At 40.4% G+C, this 27,119-nt stretch overlaps 1 protein-coding gene across 2 annotated transcripts in view; it reads right to left on the reverse strand.

Moving 5' to 3' along the window:
* The window catches only part of arhgef2a (Rho guanine nucleotide exchange factor (GEF) 2a), a 39,442-nt gene that overhangs the window by 7,944 nt on the left and 4,379 nt on the right, over positions 1 to 27,119 (reverse strand). The window contains exons 1-15 of one of the 2 annotated variants that reach the window (XM_080017588.1): positions 21,797 to 21,990; positions 9,705 to 9,867; positions 9,422 to 9,489; positions 8,426 to 8,489; positions 7,865 to 7,997; positions 6,487 to 6,596; positions 5,558 to 5,701; positions 4,534 to 4,784; positions 4,197 to 4,322; positions 3,550 to 3,667; positions 3,294 to 3,370; positions 2,181 to 2,352; positions 1,995 to 2,071; positions 1,601 to 1,773; positions 1,121 to 1,188 (exon numbers count right to left, since the gene is read on the reverse strand). In XM_080017588.1, coding sequence (XP_079873714.1) covers positions 1,121 to 1,188; positions 1,601 to 1,773; positions 1,995 to 2,071; positions 2,181 to 2,352; positions 3,294 to 3,370; positions 3,550 to 3,667; positions 4,197 to 4,322; positions 4,534 to 4,784; positions 5,558 to 5,701; positions 6,487 to 6,596; positions 7,865 to 7,997; positions 8,426 to 8,489; positions 9,422 to 9,489; positions 9,705 to 9,867; positions 21,797 to 21,859 — 1,807 coding nt within the window. In that variant the 5' untranslated portion in view covers positions 21,860 to 21,990. Of the gene's footprint in view, positions 1 to 1,120; positions 1,189 to 1,600; positions 1,774 to 1,994; positions 2,072 to 2,180; positions 2,353 to 3,293; positions 3,371 to 3,549; positions 3,668 to 4,196; positions 4,323 to 4,533; positions 4,785 to 5,557; positions 5,702 to 6,486; positions 6,597 to 7,864; positions 7,998 to 8,425; positions 8,490 to 9,421; positions 9,490 to 9,704; positions 9,868 to 21,796; positions 21,991 to 27,119 lie in introns of those variants that run through there. The other variant, XM_080017587.1, reaches the window with a different exon arrangement.

Genomic DNA, 27,119 nt, shown 5'->3' on the forward strand with positions numbered 1-27,119 from the left:
ATAGAACACATGATGAGCTCCTTCACAAGGCCTGAGTAGGAGGAAAACTTCACACTTGTCCTCCCACGTCGAAAGCACACACACACACACACACACACACACACACACACACACACACACACACACACACACACACACACACACACACACACACACACACACACACTCACGCTGGAGCACAGTTGCTATTGAGGAAGGTGGGATGGAGGAAATATTATGAAGCCAATGGGCCAAAGAAAACCAAGTATGTGGTTGTAAAAGTGGATACAAATCGGTTCTCATCAATATATTTGTGTTTATAACACTACTGCATGTGGGAAAAAAAGTGTTAACAGTCATTTGAGAGACATGCATTTGTGAGAGACAGTCATTTGAGACATTTTTGGATGGAAAATGGTTAATGACAACAGTGTTCAGACATGGCATCAGCAAAACTGGCAAACTTTCTCCCAAAAAAATCCACCGATCACAGTTTCATACGTTTCTTTGCGACACATGCAGCATTTTCCTGTGCCAACAGCAGAGCATCGTCTTGTTATTTACTAACTTACGTTGTGTCGACCATCTTACATGGGATTTTAGGATTCCAGAGAAAGTGTTTTGAACAACTGAGTTTGACTTTCTAACTATAACCACTATAACCATAGCAACCATTGCTCGGCACCATGGAGGGTTCCAAATTTAGAGTGGTGTCCGAGGGGCGTGTTTGAGTGGAGCCTTTTTTTATATGAATAAATGTCAATTTTGTTGATATTTAAAGACAGTGAGCCAACACAAACACATTTGAACTACTTGGATTCTAGGAAAGCCTGTCCTCTTTGTTTTTCTGATCTGCTGTTTGGATGAGAACACATGCTGGGAAGATATTCTTTCATAAATCCTTCATTTGGCAAATTATATGTTCATGCTATTTCACAACAAAGAAATATGTCCTAATTTATGGGAGGATTTCAGGGGCGATGTATGAGAGAAGTACACAGTATTTTGCTGCTGTAATCAGAAGAATACTGGGATCCTCGATTAAAGCCACCTGCAGTGTAAAAAATGGAAAATCCAACAGAATAAATACTTAAGTACATTTTCATGCATTGTTTACTGTGTGTGTTTTTGTATTTCTGACCTTTGAGTCTCCTCAGCAGAGCCTTATCCTCCGTCTCAATGAGAGGAAACTCTTCTCGTGATGGGCAACTGTAAACACACAAATGCAGATTTTTTTTCACCCACTTTTTAACAACCCGTTCATGATATATGGCGACATTCGCAGACTAGCTAGTAAAGTGTTTCTGCAGGGTGGAATTGGAACACAAAATCTGTTTGCCCAAAAAGTGACTTTGACCACATCCATAGAAAGAATATCAAGTTCAATTACAGTTCCTGAATTGCAAAACGTCTTGCACATGTGTAGTGACAACAAAGTCACTGAAATTCAAAGTCAACCAATTTGGCAAGTCACTGCACTTTTCCTTGTAAAATGATCCAATATTTAGCAACACAAATTTGCACAAAAATCTCACAAAGTGCATTGTCATCTTTGAGAAAAGCCTCTGCTAATTCAATCATTTGGGGCGACAATAATACACGTCTGTCCAATTGTACCCACTTCCTGACAGCGTGCTGGATGTGCCGCATCCAGATGTTTTTATCGTCTCTGGAGGCGGCATGCACCTCGTACATCTCTGGAGGGGAAGAGTCTATGATGAGGAAGATACCTCGCTCCTGATTAGCCATGTCCCGCACTATGAGGTTCTGTAGGGAAATGACTGGAGACTTGTCCTGACAGAGGAACAGGACGGAAGGAAGGAGACAGAGTCGGAGAGAAGAGAATGAGGTGTAAAAGAAGGGAAAACAATTTGATGGAAAGAAAGTGAGGAAATACAATCCAATTAACTGAACTTGTTCAATGTTCTTTTCTATTTAAACATCTCACTGTATAGTCATGAAAACACTTTGTTTCTTTGTTGTATACTGTGGATGAAGCTTTTCTATTCTCTTACCAGACATGGAAAGATGTATTTCTGGTCCTTCTCCCAAAGGAAAACCAGGATGTCAGTCATCAGTAGGACCTGCACGTCTAGACATCCCATCCAAACACACAAAAAACACACAGATTTAAGCAATTCAGTATATACGCACACAGCACATCAGCGTCATTTGCGGTCACGCTGTGCTCCACTGTCTACCTTTGAGTCGGGATCCGGGGTTTTTCCACAGCAGGGTCCCTTCGTGGAAGAGCCTCCTGCGTAGTAGCTCTCCTGCCCGGAACAGGCCTCCGTCTCTGACCTTGGCCTCGGCGCGGGGATCCAACTTGGCCTGGATCTCCTGTAACCGCTGGGTTCTCTCCAGCTCCACTACCTACCGAAAAAAAAAAAAAAACAATTGGAAAGAAAGAACAAGTTTGCGCAACTGACCTGCTGTTTGAAAAGCTGCAGTGATAACTATTTGAAACCACACAGGTTTTTCTGACTGAATGTTTTTCTGAAAGGAAATCTGTCATGGTATTCCAGGGACTAAATTACTTGCACCATGAGACTGCAATTCCAATTCCCTTAATCGTGCAACGATCTGTGAAAATAAGGTCCGAACGACGTGACTCTAGTTAGTGGAAAACAAGCTATCCTTTCAGACTGAATAAACAAAACTAGGTCTCAATATACCTTTGGTAAACCCTGCTCAGAGTTAATCATTAGACATGAGGGTAAATTAGGTCATCAGAGCAGCAAGGACTAGCAGACAGGGAGTAAAATGGCACCACAATTTACCCATACAACCTTTTGGAATGCAATGTAAGAAACTTAATATGGCAATATAGAGTTCCATCACATAACAGGATAGAAATGTATAATGCTCTCGGTAGGGAAGGGTTGCCAGATCTAACCGATTTGCATTCTAGTTCTGGAGTTGAAGAGGTTGATACGGAATGACAAATAAATCCTCATTGCTTTTAGAGACATTATCCGTTCAGCCTCAAGTGTGGATGCAGACACCGCTGCGACTGAGACCGGCGGGAAACTTCAGGAGCTTTGCAGAGGGCTGACAGGAGGTGCAGCCATTTGTGTAGTAAGAGAAGTGGAGTGGGGAGAGTACACAGCCCAGGGGGACTCCATCAAGGCCACTAAGGGACCAGACTACAATCAACCATATAAATGCCACCTTTTTGTTCCCCGGTATACCATATAAAGGATGTAAGTTTCCCATTTGCAAAAAGGAGATTAATGTTTCTTTTAATGGCGATCCTATCCTTTAAAATGGTATTTGCCAAATAACTGATAACATAATTGGTGTTGAGAACATACCTGTTGGTCAATTGAACTGATCAGCTCTCTGAGCATGGAAAGAGCCTGGGCCAGCAATGAGGCCTCTTCATCATTTTCTTGAGGTTGAAAGGTAACAAGAGACAAGAAGGATGTTAAATCCATGGTAAACCAAAGCCTAGATTAAAACGCTGATTGTTATATTCTTCTGACAGTTTAAATACATGTGAAACATTACAGTATGTGTTTGCCCAATGCTTATATAGAGAGAGTACTGCATTTCAGAGGGTAGCCTCACCCTTGGTGTTGTCCAGGATGCGTTGGATGAGGACTGGATACTTGGTGATTCTCTGTGTGACCAGCAAGATGCATTCTGGGACGCCGTGGCGTCGCAACAGGTGTCCTCGACTCACCCGCTGATCAGGGTAAAGGAGGGGGACGCACAGCAAGACACAACATTATATCTGTTAGTTAGAATATGGTCTAGGTGATTCTAGGTCATGCAAGACAACATTTTAACAGGCCTGGTTTGAAAAGGGTCCTCATTTTGAAGGACTTGAAAGTGTCTCAAAAAGTGTGGACTGGGCAATGTTATTATTGTACATAAATAAGACAGTGGATATAAAAACGCTATTTATCTTTTCGGAAAATAATATTGAACTTCAAAATAAATAAATAGATAGCAATAACATTTTTTTAATCTAATATCAGCCACATTTCTTATGAGCTTGCACTAGCTAATGTACACAGTCAGATGTTACTGTCTATTGGATCATTTCTGGGAAAGTAACCCAAACCCAAAAGACACAACACAGATCTCTCTCTCGCTCTCTCTGTCTGTCTCTCTCTCTCTCTCTCTCTCTCTCTCTCTTTCTATATATATATATATATATATATATATATATATATATATATATATATATATATATATATTCATTTATTTACCCGTATGAAGTACTGGAACCTCTTGTCTCTGGCCAGAAGCTCCTTGTACACCTTTACGGCCTTTAAGTGGCGACTGCAAAATTCTGCGTACGTCTTCCTCATCTCGTCTGCACACTGGCCTGAGAACTGTGTGAGGGAAACACACACACACACACACAAACACACATTCAATAATTAATAGTTACACTGCACCGTTAGTTCATTTCAAGACATAAGCACCATTAATAAAGGTACAATAACAACTATTTTGATCATAATTTCACCGTTAACTCTGTGAGGGAATGTGATGGGTTTTTGTGTGTGTGTGTATGTGTGTGCGTGTGTCTTCAGCGGCTACCTGCTCCAGCAGCACGTCCCCAAGCTGGTGCATGGTGAAGTTGCAGGTGGAGCCGGGCTGCAGGCTGTGGTTGCGGCGCAGGAGGAGCTGTGCGAGGAAGCATGAGTGCAGCGCCTTGAGGTGGTCCAGGCAGGGGAAGATGGCGTGCACAGTGCCGGGCTCCAGCTGGACCTCCTCAAGCATGCCCTGACGGAACACCCGCTCCATGATGCGTAGGGTGCGCACGTGGTGCAGCTCCGTCTGGATCAGCTCTGTGGAAGACATGCAGGCCTCGTAAAGTTCTGTTCTTTTCGTCCCTTTGCTCAGACACCTGCATTGTGATGATGTTTTATTGTGTGGTTATTTTCAAAATCATCCAATAACTCATGAGATTTAAATGACCTGGCCAGCATCAAATTGAGCTTTAGCATGTTTATTATTGAGCAAATGTAATTGAAGATAAGTCTTTATTAATGCCCTGGGGGAAATTCAGGAAATAATTGACATTATTGTTAGGGAATAATTTGGTGATAATTAATAAGGTAAACGATTAGGTAAATAATTTGTTGATAATTATTACAACAGGTAATAATTTACATTCATACATAAACATGTATTAATGTAATGTAATCACATTTTTAGATTTTTTTTCATATTGTTTCCATTCCTATACCTTTTTTTTCTAACAATATGGTGAGAAGGTATGTTAAAGCAATGGTGTTTCCGCCTTTATAAATTCAATCAACACACACAAATTATGGCAGAATCAAGTAACTTTGAAAAAAATGTGCCTAAATCAAATTTTAAGGTAGGTTTATAATTTTAATATCCCAAAGAACCATATGAGGAATATAAAGCACCACCAACTCTCTCTTGGTAGAACCACCAACTAAGTTCAGAGCAATTATTTTTGTGTCCATGGAATCAAATATTTTTAGCATAACAAAATTTTGTATGTTGGTTTGACCCTAAATACTTGGAAGAAAAGTATGAAAAAAGAAGGATGACAGTAGTAAAGGTCAGGGGGTCGGACGGAGGGTGTCACCGTAGATGACGTCCTGCCTCTTGATCACGTCTTTCCGCTGCGTCTGCAGATAGCTGGAGTCCACCGCCATGCTCCACGAATCCGCCTCAAAATCTCGCTCGTCGATGTCCAGCTCCTCCAGCATGGACATGTAGTGGGCCTCCCCTGAAACGCAGCATTAACACCGAGGTGAAGGGCACGCGGGCGAAGGCCACCAAGCTTGTTCTCCGGATGAATGAGCGGGACATTATCGAAATGTAAAAAAATAATTTATTGACTTGACTTAAAAATTTGACCCTCAAAAATATTAAAACAATAAGTATTATGTATGATATGTACACATATCTTATGTTTAACACTATGTGATGCAATTTTGGTTATTTCAAATGGAATTGTACTCAGTTTTAATGTAAAATCTTTGTCTAAAAGGGGCTTTTTTGGCTGGGTCATCTTTTCTGAGATTGCCAAAGCTCAAAATATAAACACAAAATCGAAATAACTAATGAAATACCTACAATCGGTAGAAATAAAATGCACGTAATTCTATTTAAAAAAAGTTGTTTTTGTTGCATTGACCCTCATTGCATTCTGCTTCACATAAGAGTCCTGCGTTCTTAATGCGATAAGCCGATCATAAAGATCTGTTTTTAAATATGTAAAGAGCTGAACATCACCAGAGCTCCATTGTGACACTGTTTGTTTGTTCTTCACCCGCAGGCATCCTACGACCATCTGTGCTCATTAACACCTGGTCATTTATCCTACACTATCACGCGTTCATTTTGCACTGACAACCTAACCCTGCATATGTTATCCCTACACTTAATATCCATACATCTTTAAAAAATATTCTAGCTTTTCAGTCCCTCTGCGATCTCGTGGTAGTTTTTTTATGATTAGGATTATTGTGGCTCAAGATTGTGAATTCCGGGGTGGGGGTCCACTCTTACCCTCATCATTGAGCGACTCCATGGACATGGCTCTGTTCCTGAAGTTAAGCGAGTCCGTGGACTGGGACAAGATCCTACGCAGGCCCAAGGGAGAGTCATCGTTCAGGTTCCTACAGCACAAAGCCACAACACAGGCATGCATATGCTCACATATGTACACACAAAGATATACACGCATACATATACCACATGCCAATGTAACACATTTTACACATCTATAAATGAAATCTAGTGTCACTTATTACACAATAGTTAGGGAGTAAACCAAATACAGTCAACAGTCTATGGAAGGAATTCTGTATCACATTTCAAAAATACAAACATTCACATTGCAAAAAATCTGAATCATAAATGTGCCATGCAACCACAAATAAATTATGTCTTACCATTTTACTGATAAGTGTAACATAATTTATATATGTTTAGATATATTTTCCTGTTTCTATCACTTGCAACTTTCAAACGCCTAAACATGGATTCAAATGGTTGATTAACATGTGCCCTTTGGATTTATGATTTATGACATGATCCATCCATTCAAAACTCCCAATTCAGATTTGTGGATTTTATCAAATATATTTGTTAATTGTGACACAGAATTCCTTCCATAATAGTCACACACACACACACACACACACACACAGGACTACACCAATGAAAAATGTGATGACTGACCAAAGTTCTTAAAAACTTTGAGATACTTTAAACCAATTGTGGTGTGGGGATGGTGTGGTTTGAGCAGCCACACCTGTCCTGGGTCTAGGTAATTGGGGCCCAGAATCAGAGTGGCTGCATACCTGTAGCTCGTTGGTTGGTCTGACGAACAACAGGTAAAACCATCATCCCCACACACACTCAGGAGAGGAGCCCCTGTCATGAGGCGTGTCTATCTGCTCCTGGGCTTATTCCACCTAGCCCAGTCGCTACAATAAACTGTGTCTACAACCCCGTCATCTGTGTCTCTGTGCCGGAGGTCCCTGAAAACGCTCCTTGGATAGTGTGTGAGGCCCATGTGCCCCCCCACCCCCACCCCCTGCCAAAACAACTCAAACAAACAAATTTAGATACTTAAAAACATTAGATACAAATTTTTACATGTTTTACTTTAGTTTTTTTGTTCGTTTTTAGTTTGTTTTTTTACACATATATGCATGTTTAATACACACATTGATACATTTCCACACACATTTCAACGTTATGTATGAATGAAAACACTAAAATGAAAAAACTAACAAAAATATGTATATATTTTATTAATTTCATGGATGGATGGATTGCATTTTTTATTTGGTTATGGGGAATTATACAAAAATATTAAAGATAAAGTTGGTGTTTTTTGTACTTCTCTGTCCGTGCCCCATATGAAAAGGACTCTCACCCCGCAATGTTATTGGTGGAGACGCTTTTGGACAAGGAGAGGCTGGAGCGTCCTCGCCTGGAACCCAGCAGGGACTGGCGGAGGCTGTCGGAGTGGTACACCGCGGAGCTCGGCCGCTCTCGCATCATGGGAGCTGCGGGGGGACAGGGAGGGAGAGCATGACATCATCACTGAATGGCAGAAGACAAGCGGGGGGAGAAATGTGAATTAAGGAAATGGAGAACAGAAAGGGAAGTAGGGGAGAGCAAGAGGAAGAGAAAGGAGGGTATGACTGGGGAGAGTGTTGAAAGTAGAACCTCACTGATCCAAATCCACCTGGGAATGACTGAAATCTTACATCGACTGAAACATGAACAAATAAACAAGAGAGCTATTCCTACATCAATACAAGTAGTTGATTTAAACTCAGCCAAAATAAACATATGAATACGCTACGTTATTTACTCACAGTATGATCCTTAGAAATAAAATCAATATAGTACATTTTCTAAACACTGCCTTTCTTAAGCACATGTAGGGCTATAGTATAGTATAGTATGTACATGTCAAACACGTTCTTACTTTTAGCACGTAGGGTGACATTTTGCAGGGCCGAGTTATTTCGCATTATTGCCATCTTCTGTTGCTGCGTGGATGAGGGAGACAGATCAGAGTGCTTAAATGTACCGAAGTGGAGAACAATGGATTTGCCGATTCTAAAATTCTAGAAATAAAATTTTCTTTCAATTTATGATATTTTAAAATCCGATCAAAATTTACAATCGAAGTATAAAAACCCCAGGTTGTTTGTAATTGATATATGCATTTCAAATCATTATCTTAAATAAAGTATCATACATTTCAAACATATAGACGCAGAAAGATGTACACTGTGAAACCATTGGCCAGTTATGTAAGCATGACCCTGTTCACACTTTGTGTTTTTTGGCGGGTAGGAAAACACTGCCTGGAGCGTTTCTTATACCAATATGAAAAAAGGTCACCCGGCATGCATATGTATCCATGGCAACAGGCCGCAGCTCAACTGATGCTACAAACCCATTTAGACTTTTCTTTGTCGTGATTGGTCAGAGGACCTAAATCTCAGTCTCATCTCATCTCAAAAGTGTCAGTCTCACTTCTTCTAAAGGGTGTAAAACTATCGTTCAATAAATAGATATCTAGGCCTAAATATTGTGGGGCACGGTTGCCATGATTGACAGGTCTCTCTGGGGCGATTGACATGTGACAATGAAAGCAAAATACTAAATGTATTGACATATAATGTGGTTGGTTAATGTAACCTCAACTTGGATAAATTGTGTTTTCCATTCGTCTCTTCTAACCAATTGGTTTCACCTGCCGCCAAGACTCCGCCCCGCTGCCTAAATTTGCATGTTCTGGCACCATATTTTGACAAGATGGCAGCGAGGGTAAACCAAAACTCGAGGCTTGAAATTGTATCATAATAAACCCATGGGTGACATCACAGACACTAAATTCCATTTTTCCCTGACAACCTCTACCTTGAAAACTGATTGTTTCGAGGCGCGTTGAGTCAATCGCATTGTGTCTTACCCGCTGCTTCATCTTGCTACAATTCGGCAGAGTGTCTCGACAGCGGTTGTGGATCGTAACGTTGCATGCTGGGAATGAGAAAGTGAGGAGAGCACACGTGTGACACAAGTATGACTTCTCCATCCCGGCATCCGGAATGGCATACTAGAATACTATTCAGTGTTTGGTATGTACCCAAACCATGGTATGCTCTAATGGTACCAGGGTGACGAACTATACTGTGGAGGGTGCATGTGGTTGTTCATGGTGTTGCGAGCAGTAGCCTACAGTCAGTCTTACTCACTCGGGCAGCTCAGTGCCTCTTTGGCTGTGATGCTCTTGTTGCAGGCGGAGCAGAGGGTCGTGCCCGACACCGTCAGCGAGGTGTAGAGGTGGCCGTTGCTGTACCGGGACTCCCGCTCCCGCGCCTCTTTCTCTCGCTCCCTCATGCGCTCCTTCTCTTTATTCTGGCAACGGGACAGAAACACGTAAGTGAGGCGAGTGGAAAGTTTCAAAACACAGTGTTTTAACAAAAATGGGATCCCCATTAAAACAGAACGAAATAAAACACAAAATATAGAATATGCTGCAGAGGCAAATTTCTTTCCATCACATTTGCCCCAATCCTTGGGTAAAACATTCAACATTCAGCTTAAATGCTCTTATTCTGAGTCAGCATTAGCTATTTGCATGACTCAATTTTATTCCTTTCAAGGGCTCTGTATCCACTGTAGAGCTCTGCAGCTGCTCGCGCTGAACAAATGCAAGTGGGCAGCTTTCATTGTTGTACTGTTGTTGCTATGCAACCACCAAAGACCACGTTGAAGCTTACTTTAGAGTAATTTGGCTAAAAGCTTAAATATTTTCAACGTTGTTTTTTTTTGTGTTAAGTTTTAGATTTTATTTTTTAGAGGCATGAGGAAGGAAATGTTAGCATTTTTAGTTCTTCTGAGACGCCTCATGGTCCAAGTGCTTGTGTGAATGCCAGTTTACACATCTAAGACTGTCCGAACACTGGTGTGTTTGTCCGTATACTTTTCCAGAGTTAAAATGACTTTAGAAGAGCGTATTGTTGAAATAGGTTTTCGTTAGGGCTGGGTATTAGTAATCAATTTTTATGGTTTTGCCCGCAGCCAGTCACCGCAAGCGCTCTTCGATTCAATCCGACATGTGATTGGCTCACTACCGCAGCAGCAGCTACAACATTCTGTTAAAGGATAGGTTCACAAATTTTCATTTTTTAAACAGTACCCAGCCCTATGTTTGGTGTACTTATACTCTAACAAATGTCTTGATACGTACAAGAAGATGTATAGTAACATGCTGATTTCAATTACTGGCTTGATGATTAAGTGACAGTATGAGAGTAACTTCCCTCACATTTTATTTACGTAATGCCAAAAGTTTAATTTAGGAAGGACATCATCACCTCTAATCTGAGCCTCACCAAACCATTACTCACACACTTAAATGGAAGCACTCACTTCTCTTGCAATGCTCACACCATTCTAACCATTGAGATGGAATATTTGGCTTTTTAGAATGTTGAAATGCAATCTTTGATATTGTAGTCACCAGCTTGTAAAAAAAATACTAGATAGAAGAATCCCTGTAACTTGGCCTTAAATAGGCTGAGTAATTGCCCATTGAATGACCTCATGAGAAGAGCATGTGATGCCATTGCCATTGTATAACTAAAAAATTTCATACCATGAAATTGCTTTCACACATGCACCGCAACCCTGAAATTATCCGGACATTACTAGGATGAGATATATGTGTGAATGCAAATGTCTGAATTCATTGGACCGCACATTAATCAGACTACCCAGCCAGCACCTTAGTACAAAGTCTGCATAATGTCAGATTGAGCGGTATGTGTGAAAAATGCAGGTGATTGTCCAGAGAATTCACAGAGAGCGAGTGGGCGTGTCGCGCCCACACGCCGACGGTGAAGAAGGGTCATTTACCACAATTACATACAAGGACAAAGAAGAAGAAGAAGATTATATACGTTTATATTGTGTACACGTCTAAATACGTCAATGCAAAAAAAGTCACAATTACTGATAAATAGCCTTTTCCACCATCTTCGGTGCGCTCTAAAACCTCGCAGCGCCGCAGCCTCATGCTAGACCAAACTAGTATTTCCAGGCAGTGTAAACGCGTCTGACACGGACAATCTCCGGTTGTGTGCTACATGTGTGAAAGCCACTCTATATGACATTTTGTGACCAGAGTTTGCAGGAATCAAGGCTTAAACATACATCAAATGTTTTTTTTACTGTTTTATTAATATCCTAATGTTGTCCGGTTGTTACTCAGGTTTTCTTGTATCTCCTTGTCGCACAGTGCTTTCAATCCATTTTCTTGGAAGGCCTTTAACACATGTTTGGCCCTTTTGCTTGTTCATATCCTGCGGAGGAAGTAGCATGCAAAGACTTCCTCTTTTCAAAGCTGCCGTGTGGAAAGGAAGTTGCTGCCAAGGCAACGCTGGATGAGGGCTGGTGGAGGAGGGGTGTGAAAAAACAAGAGTGCACAGATAGAAAACTCAAAGTCACTTCAAATGTCAAAGATTGTCCAGCTTTGAAACGCTAAATTCCCTGTGAGGGTACTGTACAGTATATGTGTATGCGTTTGGCCAATGTTTGGCCATTTTACCCCAATCAGATCTGTCCAGTAGAAATCTGTCGAGCTTGATATTTAGCTGGTTCGATTAGTCTTTTGTGCCTATGCCTAGGCCGGACGACTGATTTGCACATCAGGACCACTACGGGCCTCCACCAGAGTTTCTGCCCAGGCATAGTTCACCATCTTTCGGGTACTATCACACACGCTCAAGCTCAACCTCCCCGGCGGATAGCGTTAGCCGTCTAACGCTAAAAACACGAACAATAAACACTATGGGTGAACACTAGTGGTGTGACGGAACGTAGATGATCCGTGATCCGTACGAGTCACCCCCCACTCGCTTGCATTTAAGCCACGGACTGATTGCAAAATTTAACCATCATAGTGAAATACAGTTTTACTGCCATTGTTAATTTTTTAAAATAATAATTCCATAAATCTGGATGCAGAGTTGCAATAAAAAGAAGAGACAAGACAGATCCATGCTGTGTTTTACTCGGAAGCGCAATGATGGGTTCACGGTATGTTGCGATATATTATCAAGATCCGCAACATAAACAACATACGAACAATAACATACGAACATACGATGTGTATTGAGAGATGCAGACAAAATAGACTGTAACTCGCTTTAATCTACACCGATTTTCATTCAATTTTGTTTGTTAAAAACATGACAAATTGAACATGATACTGGAATTCAGTTACTGGGGGAGGATTTAATCATACCTTTTCTTTCACTACCATGTTTAAAGGACGAAGGTATCAAGCACGCCTCATATTGCACTTTAATTTAACAACTGAGTATTGAATATTTTCTGTATTTTAAGATTTGATTTAAACATTGGACATCTTGAATGTTGTTTTCATTTAAGGCCATGGGCAAAAGTTCCTCGCTTTAAGTGTTTTACAGAATAAATGGAAAGCAAAGTTATATTTGTCTCCCTTTTTTTTTTTTGCTGATAAGAAAAATGATTCTGATCCGTGACACAAAACTGTGATACGATCCGAACCGTGAGTTTTGTGATCCATTGCACCCCTAGTGAACATCCTACATGGTGCACGTCCACTCAACCATAAATGGACGCATGCCTCCCATGGGCCACAGGTCTGGAACCTCACTGGGAGAATCTGGAATCAAACCCGGGCAAAAGTGAACCACAAACAGTTTCCGGACCACTGGAAAATAGAAGTAAATTGGTTTAATTCCCAGAGGTTATAACCTATTTTATGCAATTTAGCTTTGTCAACAATAGTCTTTGTATCGAGAAACATTGGGAGTGAGTGACTGCATTTTTCTATAATTTCTAAACTCAGAAATGTATTTTTACACTTTTTGGACCCCCCCCCGCAGAAAATAAATGGTTTTAGGAAAATATTGCTTCATTGAACAAAATGATTATCATAAAAAAATACTGCCACTCTGTCCAGTGTCCTTAATGGCATATTACCCAACACTTTTATTTAACAAATCTTATATTAAAATAGTGTTTTATTTAAAAAATGAGAGATGAGGTGATGAGAGCTGATACACTTGTTGCGTGTTATAACTTTATTCTAAAAGTCAGAACCTGGCTGTCTACTACCTGTCCTCAAAAAAATGCAAAGTCCAAAGAGTCCTGCCTCATGTTGTCTCTGTGGAAGGAAATAACTAATTGTTGGAAGGTCCCAACAACATGGTTCCCATTCAAACGGACTAAACACAGCATTATGTGAAAGACATCGGAGATATTTCATCAACTTTATAAACTTTTGGGACTGAAATAAAACAGACACGATTCAGATCCGTTGCTTTGGAGCTGCAAGCAAACTTCATGTGTGAAGACACAGACACGGTATATTTTCAGTCAAAATTAAAAATTTAGGGTTAAAACCCCAGCAGTGATGAATATGTTATAGTAGGCCTATCGCCACAGTGATAGGTAGATAGTAGCTATAGTAGCTTACTATCAACCCTGACAATCCTTTAATGCTTATGTAATATTCTCCAAGATTACATTTTATTTTCTCTAAATGTACATGTCCACAGACGAACATTGACTTCATTCAAGATTTAGTTAAGCAATGGAGAGTTACAGTATAAGAACTTTACTTACTTCTAATCGTGGCTTCTAAATCTGTTAATGCGTGGTATAACCATTGGTAAGGTATAAACTTTGTCTGCACTTTTGAAATTTCAACCTATACCGATAGTATTGGCCTACCGATATATGGGTCAGGTCCTAATTTCAACTAAAGGTGTGTTATAATTGGACAGTGGAGACAGTTGGAGGTGCACGTGTCTCCTTGTCTTATTTGATAGTCAGATTGGGTGCGGCCACAAACAGAGCAAAATGTTCTGTCTGTACATTTGATTTAGTGAGGTCTAGTGGGATGCAATAACAAAGTTCCAAAATTAGACCAGAAACATTTTTTTCTGACAAAACCTTTAGGAAATGGATTTACTATTATTTGTACTTATTTACTTATTATTTATTTAATGGTATTTACTAAAACTATAGATGGCCCTTGACACCTCCCTCCCTTAGTATCCTTCCATCTGTTTGTCCATTTGTCCTCGTTGTTTTTCTTCTCTAGATGAAGACGGCTATTCAGAAGGGAAGAAGAGAAGCCCTTGTGATGATCACATGAACAAGCATAAAAGCAGAAGAAGTCAGGCTGGTTGCATTTTGGACAGTAGAAACTTTTGTCTCCTCAATATGACGTGTTCCTCAATATGTAAGCAGAAAGTACTTTTCAAGAGATGAAACACATGAAACACTACAATTGGAAGCATGTTTGATGGAATCAGTCATCATGAACCTCAGTCAACACAGAATATAAATACAAATTTGTCCACTTTGAGTGAGGAAAAAGTGCCAGAGTTGGATAGAAACTGCTAACAAGGAATGGCTGTGCAAGCTCGAATTTGAACATTTTTTAGTTGAGGAAAAAAAAGGGAATGGGTCTGAGTGGAGGACTGAACTATGATGTCATTGAACAGAGTCAGTCTAGATCTTAGTGGTCATATTGGTCAAAAGGAATGTAATATTACCTCTGTCAGTGAAAAATAAATGTGTCCAAATGAGTGTGTGTTGAGAAGTGATAGATAATATCATAAATGTACATGCTCTGTGAGATTATTGGAGGTAGAGATTTCATATGACTTTATGACTTTCATATTAATTTATTATAACACACAGCCAGCTCAAATCTCTTCTTCGCAATTGCCTCTTTTTCATTTTTGTATCTTTTGCCTTGCTGTCACACATCTAAACATGGACATTACCATCCAGCCTCAAAACTCAATAATCCAATGGTTAAAACTCAACTTTCTCTGAACATGCATCTGTATAAGAGGGCAGTTAAAGCCAAATATTATATTGAATAAACTGAACTTCCAAACTCGAGTTACACCACTTAAGCATCCCACTCGAAACCCACCGTCCCAGTCCTACCAAGGTGTTTAAATGCCAATCTATAGTAAAAAGGATTACGTAAAATATTTAGTTTGTGTGGTACAATATTACACGAGGGAGAGAGCAACAGAAGAATATCAGGAATACATTTTTTTTGTGTGTGTTTGTTTAGTATTAGAACATCATATAACCTTGTGCAGTCTCAACGCAGAGGAAATTGAAGCCAATGTTTGCCATCATAAAATCTGTGCAGTTGCCATTTGGTAAGATGGAACAGCACGATCACAATCAGTGTGCAACCATACAATGTGCCTGTGATCGGTGATGTGAATGTTTTAACTCTAAAATAAACATTGTTAAAGTATTTAGTAAAAATCAGTATGAAAATTGCAAATGAGAGCCTCCATGCCATCTGTATGCATGAAGCTGTGTGGGTGTGTGGGTGTAGTGCAGGCTTCACTCATAATTGCTGTACCCCTCACTACTAGCAGCTTTGAATATCAGCATCTAGGATTTGAATTCAAGATATACATTTTAGAATCATACCAATTGTATTGAGTTTACTGTCGAAATATAAAAGTAAGCAGTAACCGTTCGCACATTGGTTCACATGTACATGCATACTTCAGATACAGATACAGTATACCTAGATGTGTATCGCCTGAATAACTTAGGTATGAGATGCCATGCATTGAGCTATCAGAGCAATGGACTGTCATGCAGTTCATTGCTGTGATGCCATGTGTATGGTGCTGTGAGGATGACATGGCACATTAACCTGGATTAAATCCCACAGGAGGCGGAGCAGCTCCTGGGGAGGTTTATGTTTAGTTCCCCTGACCGACATATCCCATCATATCTTTTATCTTTGGTTCAGCCTTCCTGCAGGAGGTTTCAAACAACTTGACTTTATAAAAATGGGAATGGATTCAGGCCTCTTGATTGGATACCATCACTATTCTTATTGAGTGGTAATGAGATTCTGTAATTATTCTAATTCACCAAGTATTACAGTACGATATTACTGTAAATGTAGCAGTACACCATGCAAACAAAATCATTATTTTCAAGAGACACATAATGGAGCCATACTCTTAATGTCAAGAGAGTGCATCATTCTAAGTTTTATTTTATTCATAGAATAGATTCTTCAAAAGTATCATTTGCAAAGGACATCATGACCAGGGCCCGATAATAACAGTTGCCCCGGGCAACCAGATTTGGGCCACTAGTGTCGACCACTGTATCTCACACGGTCTGGTTGGCCTGTTGTCAACCATGTTTCATGTTTAAAAAAAAACACGCATGGTACAGTAAATTTAGAAACGTCCACCAAGAAAAATGTGTTATTCTGTCGCAGGTGAAATATTGAAATATGGATTACAATTATGTAGGATTATTATCGGTGAATTATAAAATTATTATAATTGAGCAACCATTTTGTCAGCCTGGGCAACCAACAGCTGATGCATGGTTGGCAACTTGGCAACCACTTCTAAAAAATAGTGTTGGGCCCTGGGCATTCCAGCTTGGTTTATGTTGCCTACAGTAATGTGACAAGCTGCACACTTCAGATGTATGCCACACTTCCACACTCATGGCGTCCCCATGACTGTCACTTCCTGGCAACCACTAGATTCTCGGGCTGCCACCTGCAATTAAACGAGTCGAATTATCATTTGGAAACCTGTCGGCCGACTTTCGGTCAGTGTGCATTAAAGTAACAGGATAAAAAAGACAGAAGCTTACAAAATGCACAGGGATGATATTTCAGTGGGGAATTATAAATAAGGGGGTGGCATAGCGCATGGAGAGGGGGTGATCGAGGAGAGAGTCACAGAGAAAGTGTCCCCATTACGCACGGTTTAGTTCCATACTGTTCCATACTAGGGGTGTCACGATTCTCCAAATCCACCATTCAATTTGGCGTTCGATTTTAAGGCCATGATTCGATTTAAACGTTTTTTTTCAGCACTATGCCATTGTTAGACTATTGAGTCTTGATTTGCGAAGAAAAACACACCTTAACAGATAAGAGCTTGAGCAAAACTTTTGAATTTAAGACTTTAGAATAATAACCAATAAGTTACTTATAACACTACTTTTAAGTTCCTCACCAAAATAAGCACAGAGAAAAAGGATGCTATTTTTGCCAGAGGAAAAACGAAAATTATTATATGCAGCTCTGCAGTTCCAATCAGAGTGATCTTTTCTCCAAACAAGGCAAATAAAAAATCTATCTAATTTAATAATTTTCCTGCTGCTGCTCCACTGTGGAGCAGATTGCTCCTGAAAAAATCCCGCTTGCGTCCTCACGGCCGGTTCTGGGCCGCAGGGGATTTTGTTGGGAACCTCTGCATTAGAGGACGTTGCTTTGGTGATGGTCGGGTTTATTTCCCACTTTCATCACCACATCTGTGGAATGACTGAATATTCTGGTGAAAAGCGCAATCTCCCTTGTACACAGAGTGAAGCACCGGAGACGCGCCGGTGCGTCTCGGCCGTCGCGGACTTGGCACACCGTTACCAGGAATATTTCACTCTAATGTGCGTTCACTGTGCGACAAACTGGATTAACTTATATTGAACTTTATTGTTTTTCTTTGGAAATATTCAAATTCTACTCTAATTTCATTCCTGTAGCCCTAGTGCCAGGTGGGCGGTGCAGTGTGCGTTGAGGGATGCGGCGCAGTGGACCCCTCTGGAGTCGACCGCTGCTCTCCCAACTCCGAACCAAACTTCATGAAAGTCGGTACGGCGCCGACACCCCCAGTACATGCTGCATTTCTTTACCGGCAGATCTTGATCGCCCCTATATGGCGACCATGTCGGACAATAATACCCACGGTATTATTACGGGGAGAATCACGAACCTGATTGTGTTTTTGAAGTTCGTCATCGAACCCTTATTTCGGTTTTGAATCTGAATCGTGACACCCCTATTCCATCACTCTTGTTTAGTTTCATAAGCAGACATGAAATAAAATAACCTTTGCATCGTCAGTACCGTCGGAAAGGGAGACAGGTGCGCAAAATGCTCCCCAATCGCTCCCTCTCCGCGCCCACCCCCTCAGGGTGGCACCCTAGGCGCCCGCCTATCTCCCCTATAGAAAGAACCCCCCCCGACGAAAAGTAGAATACTCGCGTTGAACAGGCTTATCCGATTCTACAGACAAAATTCTGAGTGCAAAATGCCCTACTAGCTTCTAATATCTTCAAGCTGGGAAGGAGCTGCAGTGTGCGCAACATGGCAACTACAACCATACACATCAGTTAATGTCATTAACACTGAGAACACTGAACCACATTGTCTATTGAAAAATCTCCAAAAATAAAATTACAATATATCAGCTGAGATTTCCCTTGACTTCAACGGAAATCTTAATAGTGGGACTAAGAGTGTCTGGGATATGTAACAGTACATACCATAGGTCACTGCAGAACAGAGTGCATCTCCCCAGCCGCCTCAATCTGAAACCTTTTCTTCTGAGTCATTTCTTACTACATTCTCTTCCCCCCTGCCCTCTGCCTTGCCCTCCTGAGATTATTAATTTCTGCCCCTGACAGATCAACATTGATGCCACTTTAACAAAGTTAAGTTGTTTCCTCAGGCACCATCCTGGTAACAAGACCAGATTCCAAAATGTTTTAAAGGGGGAGTCGTCTATATCCAAAGTTCCATCATACATATCACCATTTACAATTCACGTTTAGATGCACCAATCAACTGTAAACCTCAGAGTGTTGCAAATGTTGTTCGAAAGGAGATTGTTGTTTTTTGTCAACTTAATTTAAGCCTGACAGCGTGTCCTATGTTCCAAAATAACACTGTGAGCTCTCAAACGGCTTGACCATGATACAATCCCGGTGCATTGAAAGGCAATCCTACGCAGAGACAGCAATTCCAGGTTTAGAAAGCAAAAGTATTGTACTGTGTGAAAGGTGCAGATTTGCTCATTTGCACGACCTGGAGATGTAACAAATAAGATAAATCTTCTAGATTGGTGCGTGAAACGGAGCAAAAACATGGCAAGACGTATATACGCATTTATTCTATGAACCTGGAATAGTACTCCTCTGTCCCTTCACTTGCCAAAGCCAGTTACGAAGCATAGCACACCAAAAATGTGCTTATACTGTGAAGACAAGCAAGCAAGTCCTTCACAGTCCAGTGGGCAGTTTTGAATGACATCAGCCCCACTTATGTTCTTATATTTATTTTGGGTGAACTACATACAGTATCTGTACTGGATGGGGGGGTACCAGGGTGTGTGCTTTTCATGTGGTTTGTCAGATTCTGGCAGGGGCAAAGCTTTCCCAAGCCTTCACCACAAGCACAGAGATAATATCACACCAGCCCACAGGCATTTCTATGGCAACAGTTGCTATCGTCGAAATTTCCACAGGAAAACATTCGTATGAACAGAGAGAGACACACACACACACAGACACACTCAAACTCTTATCAGAGACTGATATAGATGCGCAGGTTTTTCTCCCGCATCCACTTTGGTCTGCAGCGTTAGGCTACCCAACCTGAATCCTCATTTTTTTTCACTCATATTTGCACGGCGGGAGAAAACAACTCCCCTCGCCTGCTCAAACAATGACTGTCGATGTGCTTCCAGATGTAAATCTAAATTAAGCGGTATGTTCCTTTCAGTTCGACAAGTTCCACAAACGCTACGCGAAGCGAGGCCAGAATTTGACCATATATCCGATCTATGTAGTATCTGACACTGACAGGAAGGGTGAGGTGATGAAACAACATGTGCTTCCTGTATTTGCACCTACGTAGGTGAGGGAGGCTGAGTATTGGGCATAAGAAAAGGACATAAAAAAAATTTGAGAGCGATATTTAAGTTCCCCTCACATGAAAAGAGAGGAGCGGTGGTGAGCAAAGTAGGGCGGTGGCTGAGCGCTGAACCCAAATATAGGTTAAGGAAATACCGACTTGGTCCTGTTGCTAGTGATTATAACCAATACCCAATTCATCACATTTTAAAGTTCTCGAGGGAAGAGTTGTAATTCCAATGGCCGAACTGTGGGGGTTTTGGAAGGTCGGCGTCAACAGGGTAAAGTTCAAACTATTTTAACTTTCTGTGCCGCGATTTGGGGCAAATGCCACCTCAAGTCCCTCTCCATAGGAAGTGAAGGGTTTGACACGGATCATTTAGAAGCAGCTTTGAGAGCAAGCACTCGTCAAATGAAGTCTTGAGTGGGCGTACAGAGGCTGAAAATCAGCGACCCCAAAACATTCTAGGAGAAAGGACACATGGATCAGAATAGGGTAAAAATAGTCTCCTATGAGAACACAATCATTGGCGAACAACGGTCGATCAAAATCTGGAAAAGGGCCCAGTGAAGGGTAAAATTATGGGGGGGGGGGTATAAAAAAGCCACCAGACAACACAAGGCACCACAGGTAGACCACAGGAAGACCTGTCACCCGTCCTCCTGTCTTTCTCAACAACCCCGGTTGCATCAGTCTTTAAAAAGACGTTGGCTTTGTCCAGGCAAAAAAAAAAAAAAAGGGGCAAGATGGAAAGGAAAACAGCTTAGTTTGAAGGAGTAGTGAGCTTGGTTTCACTCCTCACCTCTGCCCCGCTCTACCCACTTGGTCCATCAAATAGTCACACTCTGTTCCCGTACAGAGTGCGGAGGCGGGGGAAAGTTATTTTAAAGAAAAACACACATCTTAAAGCAATGGGGGTGGACAGCTGAGGAACTTGGGAAGGGCTTGTCCAGTTGGTTTACAAAGCAGGGAGAGCCGTGACTGATGGAGAAGGGTTCCTCCAGTGTGTTTCCATATCAGTCTTCAAAGATCTGCTCAACTTTAACAATGCTGCTATAGATTATTTATATAAGATAAGATATAATTCTTCCATTTCAGTTCAAGGTCAAGTTTCCTTTAGTATTTTCATTTAATTTGATGCATTGTGAGACACACTGATTCATAACTGACAACTGACATCCAGCTAAAATGTGCTTCTCTTTCAGATAGCACAAAATACTTGTGTGTATAATGGAAAGTATCTCACATCTGGCATACACGGTCTGTCTAGGTGGGAGTGAAGTGTGCGTGCGTGCGACTGCGTGTGTGGCAGCCTCTTCCTCTTATAAATTAAGGATTGTTTCGCACCAACTTCCTCAAAAGTGCCTGTTGGGCAACCTCGTGTTTGATTTGCTTTAGAAAGAAAGGCCGATTGCAACAAGCCACGTTAACCCATTCCTTCCCTATTTAAAATCCAGTTGATTTCTAAATACCGTTTATTTAACCCGTGATCTTAAAAGTTTGTCCAGCGCGTACATCAGGACACTGATATTATTATTACTGATTATTACCACCCGTCAAAATGCCACTCACCCGTAAGCTGATCTCCCTCATTCTCTCTTGCCGGATTTTGGATAGATCCGCAACTCTGGACATGGCGCGACTTTTAAAAATTCCGCTCAAAGAAAAGAAAAAACATAAAGAGCGGAGACCAATTGAGAGCCGGTTGATGTTAAACTCCGTTAAAAAACCCTCACAGCCCAGTTTCCGTGGATCCACCGGTGACTAGTGACTGACTCAGAAAGAAGAGACGGAGGGAAATATTCCACCGGACACGACGCGCCGCAGAGAGACGAGCGCAGATCCATCAGCCGCCACTAGGGGGCGCGTCATAGCTCCCTGCCTCTCTCTCTCGCTCACCCTCTCTCTCTCTCTCTCTCTCTCTCTCTCTCTCTCTCTCTCTCTCTCTCTCTCTCTCTCTTGCTGTCGCTCTAATACTACTACTAATACAACAGGAATGTGTAACTATTGCACTTGAAAAAATGGATAAAGATAATCTAAATAATAAAAGCAACAACAAACAACTGGCAACCTGTAGTTGGGTTCACTGCATATACTGTACGTCTGACCGTATGTATACGTATGTGACAAATAATCTCTTGAACTTGAACTTGTAGTAAAGTTGTAATAAGGTAATCAGATGATAAAATACTCAGTGATGCATGTCGGGAGTGGAACTTAACACAGCCAAACACAGCACCAGTTTTAGTTTCATTATATTCATTAGATATGGAACAATTTAAAAAGGTCAGCTCAAGAAATAAAATAAATCAATGACAGTTATGCAGTTTGATTAGGCTGAGTTTTGCACAGATTTCCTCCATCACGGTTCATTTTGAAAGCTCCATGATATGATTATATAATCGCAAAATGATAGCTGGTTAACAGTTTACCCAATAGCTTTAATGGTTTACAATCTAACATATTCAATAACACAATTTATTCATGTTCTTGTGATAATTTAGTACATTTCTCTTGGATGGCATGTAAAAACAGGTGATACATGTGATGCTTTTAGAAAATTTGAAAGAGACCACCACACCATTTTCCACACCATTGGAAGTTACCAGCATTCCAATGGATTAACAGATGGACTAAGGTATGAAAACCCCAGTCAAACTGAGGATATTTGGGCTTTTTTTAAGTATTTGACCAGGGATCCTCGGACCACTTTGAATACCACAAGATGACCGTCCTAGAGTCAGATGGTGGATAAACCCAGAAGCAAAGAAACAAACAAAACAAAAGAAATTGCAGTTTTAAATAGATTTCACATTTCTTCAGGATCTCATGTTAACTCTTATATGTATGTGTGTTTCTGCATTATTTGTTTATTCTATCATTTGGTATTAACCATTCTTCCACTCATCCATTTATAATCCAATATTTGTTTAAGTAATTAAATGTATCTTTTCTGGTGAATGTTCATTATTTCAGTCATTTTTGTATTATCAGGGATAGTTGCCTATTATTAAATATAATTTAAAAATTCCCCAAATTGTTGTTAAATGTACAAAAATGTAAATATCATGTCTGTTGCTGGTATATTTTGATTGATGTGAGAGTATATAGTTTTTCATTTTATTAATATTTTATTATTTTTTATTCCTTTTTTTACTACTCTCTGGAGTTTGCACACACACACACACACACACACACACACACACACACACACACACACACACACACACACACACACACACACACACACATACAGGCGGATTCATCACAGGCACACACCACCAACACCTACTTTGATACTTTGAACACCCCCCAAACACCCTCCTGATTACATCCCTCTCAATTCCCTCATTTACTGCCATAGCTATCACAGGAAGAAGCCAAGTGCTAAATCGCTGTTCTAATTTTCCTGGACTTAATTAACTCTGTTTTGTTGATACGTGTTGTCTACTGATGTTTCTATGTTTACGTTTTTTCACATGTTGTTTGGTTCTATGTTTATTTGTCTTTGAGGGTGATTCTCCCACTCTTGGAGTAGTAATGATGGTTAGTTGTTTATCGACCAAAACATGGTCAGATCGTTCTCCAAAGAGGGGGATTGGTGACGGTTCTGTGTAACAAAAAACTGTGCTCTTGTCATCCCACAGGTCGTCCACAGGAAAGAGTTATTGCAGCAGTTCTTGATGATTAAAGAATGAATAAAGACTTGCATTGCAGGTTGAGAGCTTGAACTCCACTCGCAGAATAACTCTGTCCTAGATGCAATGTGCTGTGTGTTGTATGCCAAGCATGCCAACAGCACAGGTAAAAAAATATATATAATGCATCAAAAAAATTAAATATCCCCTACCTGTGTATTCGACTACAAACAATTTATTTGGTTCAAAGTCATCTGCAGCATTGTAAATAGGCTTTGAACATCATTACCTCACGCACGTCACACTGACTAGCCTGGACCCTGTGTATTGCTGCCTGCAGCTATATTATCTACATTGTTTTTTCTAAATTAACTTTGCTAAATCTCACCACTAGGGCATTTTATAATCCCCCTTCCTTTTCCAGTAACACTGCAGTAGGCGCCTTTTTTTAAAGAGAAACAGCTGCTGATGTGTTGATGTGGTCTGGGAGGAATTGGTGGGCTTTTTTTTAAATATATACTTCAGCCGTTTTCACAGCGTTCACTGCAAACTGCAGTGGGTCCAGCTGCAGCTAAAAACAATTATCACGTTAAAAGTGTGGTTGCAGTTTGACTTCCCGCCTACAGGAGCAAACAGTAGCCACTCTCCACGTGCCGCCTTGAGATGAGAAACAGCATCTCTCTTGGCACATGTGAGAGATTTCTTAACCCAATGTTGGTTTATGATGATAATGATAATGATAATGGCAGTTCATGGACCGAGAACTTGTAGAACCTGAACAGGTTTTCAGAATCCAGACAAAATGAGGCAATCGTTGCCACCAAATTTTTCTGTTTATAAATTCTGAATGTAACCAGGACATGAATCCAAGTATATTTACATAGACCAACCTAAGAAACTTCAACTTAAAAGGAATGACTTGTGATTTTTTTTCTTAATAAAGTTATGACTGGGTTATGATTATGCTATATCATACTATATTTGCTCATTTAAAAAAACATTTTTGGCTGAAATGCCGCTTCACATACACAGCCGGGGCCCTCCCATATTGTGCAATGAATTCATTCCTTAAATTTAGCAGTGCATCAGAATGGTCACTGTATAGTCATTCAAAACAAATACAGAATTATGTAATTTGTCATTTCCCTCCCTTAATTGTGTCAACAAGCTTTGTCTGACTGCAAATAATACAGTCAAGGAGCAAAGAATGACCAGCAACTAAATCTACTCTTGCCAGTGATTAGGAGGCAGGTATGTGCATGTGTGTGGTGCATCATTATTGTTGTTATATTGTTATTGCTATAGCAGAACAATACTAGACTGTGTGTGTGTGTGTGTGTGTGTGTGTGTGTGTGTGTGTGTGTGTGTGTGTGTGTGTGTGTGTTCTATTTTCAGCCTTTTGACTCAGAGGTGTTTCTGCAGTTGCTGTTGCAGTCGGATAATGACCAGGTTGTGAAATGGTACCCACACAACCTGTCATCCAGCAGCACACTAAATAAAACTTGGCTTTGTTTATATATACTGTATATATATATACAAACAGTACATGTATATGTGCTATACTGTATGTATATGTGTGTGTCTGAGAGGGAGGGCCATTGGAGGAAGAGTGAACCTATTGGAGGGATGCAATTCTGATTCATGACTCTTTGTATGACGTAAGCAGTCTGGGGTTTCTCAATTTTGTTGTTTTGTTTTGGAGGTTTTCCAATTGCTGTTGATTTTATTTTTATTTTTTTTAAGAACACGCAACTCATACTGGTAAAATACACAGTAAAATACAGCCAATGGTTTTGCTATAAACAGTATAATTAAAACCACAAAAAAGACTGGGATAACAATTAAAGTAGTCGACAGCGTGATTAAAACCAGTAAACAATAAGACTGGGATAACAATTAAAGCAGTCGCCAGAAGAAATGCTAATAATGATGAAAAAAAAGTAGTTACTGCAGCACCCAGTACAGCCACTCCAGCAAACCCAACCAGACACACCAGTGATTCCACTCCCCTCCCTTGTGGTCCCACCACCCCCACATCAGCAGCAAGACGGCAGCCAGTGCACCATTAGAACATTCTAGAGACAGACACAAACCTTGACTTCAATACGTTCCTAAATGTTACTTTATTTTATACCAATTTTTTTATTTTTATTCTTGAAATAGCAAGTTTAAGGTTTACATAAAACATCTCCGTCTAGGTAGACAGAGATGAGAACTACTTTGGTATCAATCTTTGGAAGTGAGTGCTGCTGCAGAATGTTACGATACCATTAAAATATTAAATTAATACTAATACTAACTAACTAACTAATATGTAGGCAGTAGGGATGCCACGGTGAGGATTTTTTCCCAAATTCTTTCCCACGAATTACGCATTCAGATTTCACATGGAGGGAGGCCGGTCCCAATCTAGACCCTATCTGAGGTCTAGAGCCTTCTTTCTCTTCTCTCCTCCCCTGATAAGTGAAATTTGAGTCCGCAGACTGTGCTGCGTCTCTGCGGTGTGCGCACAAGAAGCAAATACTTTCACATTTAGTTCTGTAGCGTCCGACAAAGTATTGATAAAATATATATATATATAGAATAAAGATAGATAGATAGATAGATAAAATAGATAAAATGCTTGGTATTTTACAAGTTAAGAGTTTTTTGAATCTGATGAATGTCACCGCTGATACAAGAAAATGAACAATTTATTTTTTTTCCATAAAAAAAAAAGCAAAACGACGGTGCAAGTAATGTAATAAGTGAATGCCCGAACACCGTGTAACACCCGTCACGGCGGCAACCGTAGTAGGCAGTGAAACTTCAACTCAAGAGAAACTTGCACCGTAAATGTTTATCTTTATTCAGATGAGGAAAAAACGATTACATAGAATCTACAGATCTTGTAAGATGTGTCATTAAATGCGGAGCCTAACTCTCCCAAATGGAGTTTTCAAACTTGTCGTTCTCCGTCACAGTTGGTGTTAAATGCAGAATTTTGAAACTGAAACCATTGTAAAGTGGAAGCAGTACTCTTGCCAACAGCCAGCTAGATTAATGAAGGTACTGCTTGTCTAAAAACATTTAGACACGTATCATGTCATTTGAGGAACATACGTAGGTAAAAATGTCCAAGTTTGGAAAACCTGCATTGAACGCAAGTTGTGTAAGAGACAATTCTGTGTCATTATGTGTCCTTTTCACCATAGAGAAATGGCCTTGAAGCCAAGTCTTTACTTTGGTGATGATAACATCGATTTATGAGGTCTATT

Source organism: Zeus faber (assembly GCF_960531495.2).
Source record: "Zeus faber genome assembly, chromosome: 1".
NCBI classification, from domain to species: Eukaryota; Metazoa; Chordata; class Actinopteri; order Zeiformes; family Zeidae; genus Zeus; species Zeus faber.